We start from the raw sequence: 1,887 nt of genomic DNA, 5'->3' as shown, positions 1-1,887 counted from the left end.
GGATAATTAGCATGCGTAGTAATATTCACAATCCCATCGCGAGCTACGAACAAATACTGCACGCTACTGTACTTTTTCACTAGGGTAAATCGTGTGAACATACTCGTATATACGTACTCGTGATTTCGGATTCTGTTTTGGCAGAATCTTGAGGTCACATCTTCAACTTAAGGTCAATAAAGATGAAAAGAACTTCTATACTATACCTTTGTCAACAAAGTTAAGTGATCTCCTCTTGTGATCGTCGATTATTAATTCGGTATTAAATCTTACGCTACTCTTCATCGGCAGCAATGGCTTTATCTACTAAGGAAAAACCAACAATATCATCACCTCCTGAATATCTTTTAAGGTCTGCATCCAAGACAAATCTATCAATGATCGATACCTCCGGTGGCTCGTATCAGGCGGTCGTATGCGAAGAGCTGAAGAAGCCTCTGGTTATGAAAGATTTATCTCGTCAGCCATTGCAAAATAGCGAGGTCGATAAAGGACAGTGATAGTTCTGTAATCGATGTACTGTATCTAGTGCATTCACGTTAGGTGAATTAAATCAATCTGTAAGAGTTGTTAGTACTTTTAATCTTAATCTTACTGCATACGATAAGTAATGCCATAGTGGATAGCTGCTGTAATTTATCGATTGTACACGAATAAATTGAATTATGGCAAGTTAATACGAGAGAAACGATTAGCCAGTTAGAAACTTTTAAATTAATTATTATTAGTAAAGATAAAGTTACTGTAATCTTCAATTCCATCTCCTATTTTATACAGGTGAGAATAAAAGTCGAATATTGTGGCATCAATTATGCAGATATTCTAAAATCGATGGGACTATATCAAGAACGTCCTGAACTACCTTTTGTTCCAGGTTGAAATATACTGTACAATTCATAGATTTATGTCTACTATTATAAATTGTTTAACATTCCAAGCTTAAAGATTGATTAATTACATGATAATTAGGATGTGAACCTGCAGGAACTATCATAGAAGTTGGACGAGATGTAACCGGATATCAAATCGTAAGTTAGAAGTAGAAAGTAATATTTTCTCATATATTATCGATTGATTGATTAAGATTGTACTGTGCGATGCATAATTGCATATCTTACTGTAGGTCAGACTATCGTAAAGTTAGGTAGACTGTACTGTTGAAAATTGTGTTGAACACGTACAATGAAATATATCCCTTAACAGTTTATTGATAAACTTTTAAAACGTGAATAAATAAATTTGCGTTCGATTTTTTAATGTCTACTCAATACATAGGAAAGTTGTATACATAAATTATAACGTAGTATAGACCTTGTTAAGCACTGATAAAAGTACGCTAGCACAATTAAACTACAGGAACTGATTATTTAAATAGCCTCTAGCTAGTGCCATTTATTACTAAAATATTAATAATACGAATAACCGTATTTTACTACAGGGAGATAGGGTTATCGCTCCGATGCACTTAGGAGGATATGCGGACGAGTGTGTTAACTATACTAAGGTAAATTCATGCATACTATTTTAGAGTATAAGAAAGAATACAATTGCATTAGTTACAATGAAATAACACAAGTAGACATTAAATTGAACTATTTTTGTTACTTAATTGAAGTCGGTATGGAAATTACCCGATAACGTCAGCTTACAAGATGCAACCGCAGGCTTAGTGTCATATGGAACTGCTCATATGGCATTAATAGCTAAAGCTAGTACTCAAATAGGGTATAGATCGTATAGTGTATTCCTTTTATTGTACTATTATTATAAATACTAAAGATAGTTATAACGGATAATATAATTATGACTAATTATGACGATGTAGAGAAACAGTGCTAGTTTCTGGAGCAGCTGGTAGTGTCGGACTAGCCGCGTAGACATTGCTGC

At 33.9% G+C, this 1,887-nt stretch overlaps 1 protein-coding gene across 1 annotated transcript; it reads left to right on the top strand.

Annotated features, from left to right (window-relative positions):
• Positions 1-377: 377 nt before the first annotated feature.
• On the top strand, positions 378-1,777 carry TRIADDRAFT_34394 (uncharacterized protein; the record flags this gene model as incomplete). Its single annotated transcript, XM_002118521.1, has 5 exons — positions 378-482; positions 778-874; positions 970-1,028; positions 1,439-1,504; positions 1,616-1,777. The coding sequence occupies 5 exons, from the start codon at positions 378-380 to the stop codon at positions 1,775-1,777; spliced, it is 489 nt and encodes a 162-aa protein (XP_002118557.1).
• Positions 1,778-1,887: the final 110 nt, after the last annotated feature.

Source organism: Trichoplax adhaerens, genomic scaffold (assembly GCF_000150275.1).
Source record: "Trichoplax adhaerens TRIADscaffold_157 genomic scaffold, whole genome shotgun sequence".
In the NCBI taxonomy this organism is placed as follows: domain Eukaryota; kingdom Metazoa; phylum Placozoa; class Uniplacotomia; order Trichoplacea; family Trichoplacidae; genus Trichoplax; species Trichoplax adhaerens.
Note: the sequence above shows the minus strand (reverse complement) of the source record. Positions and strands in the feature narration are given on the sequence as shown.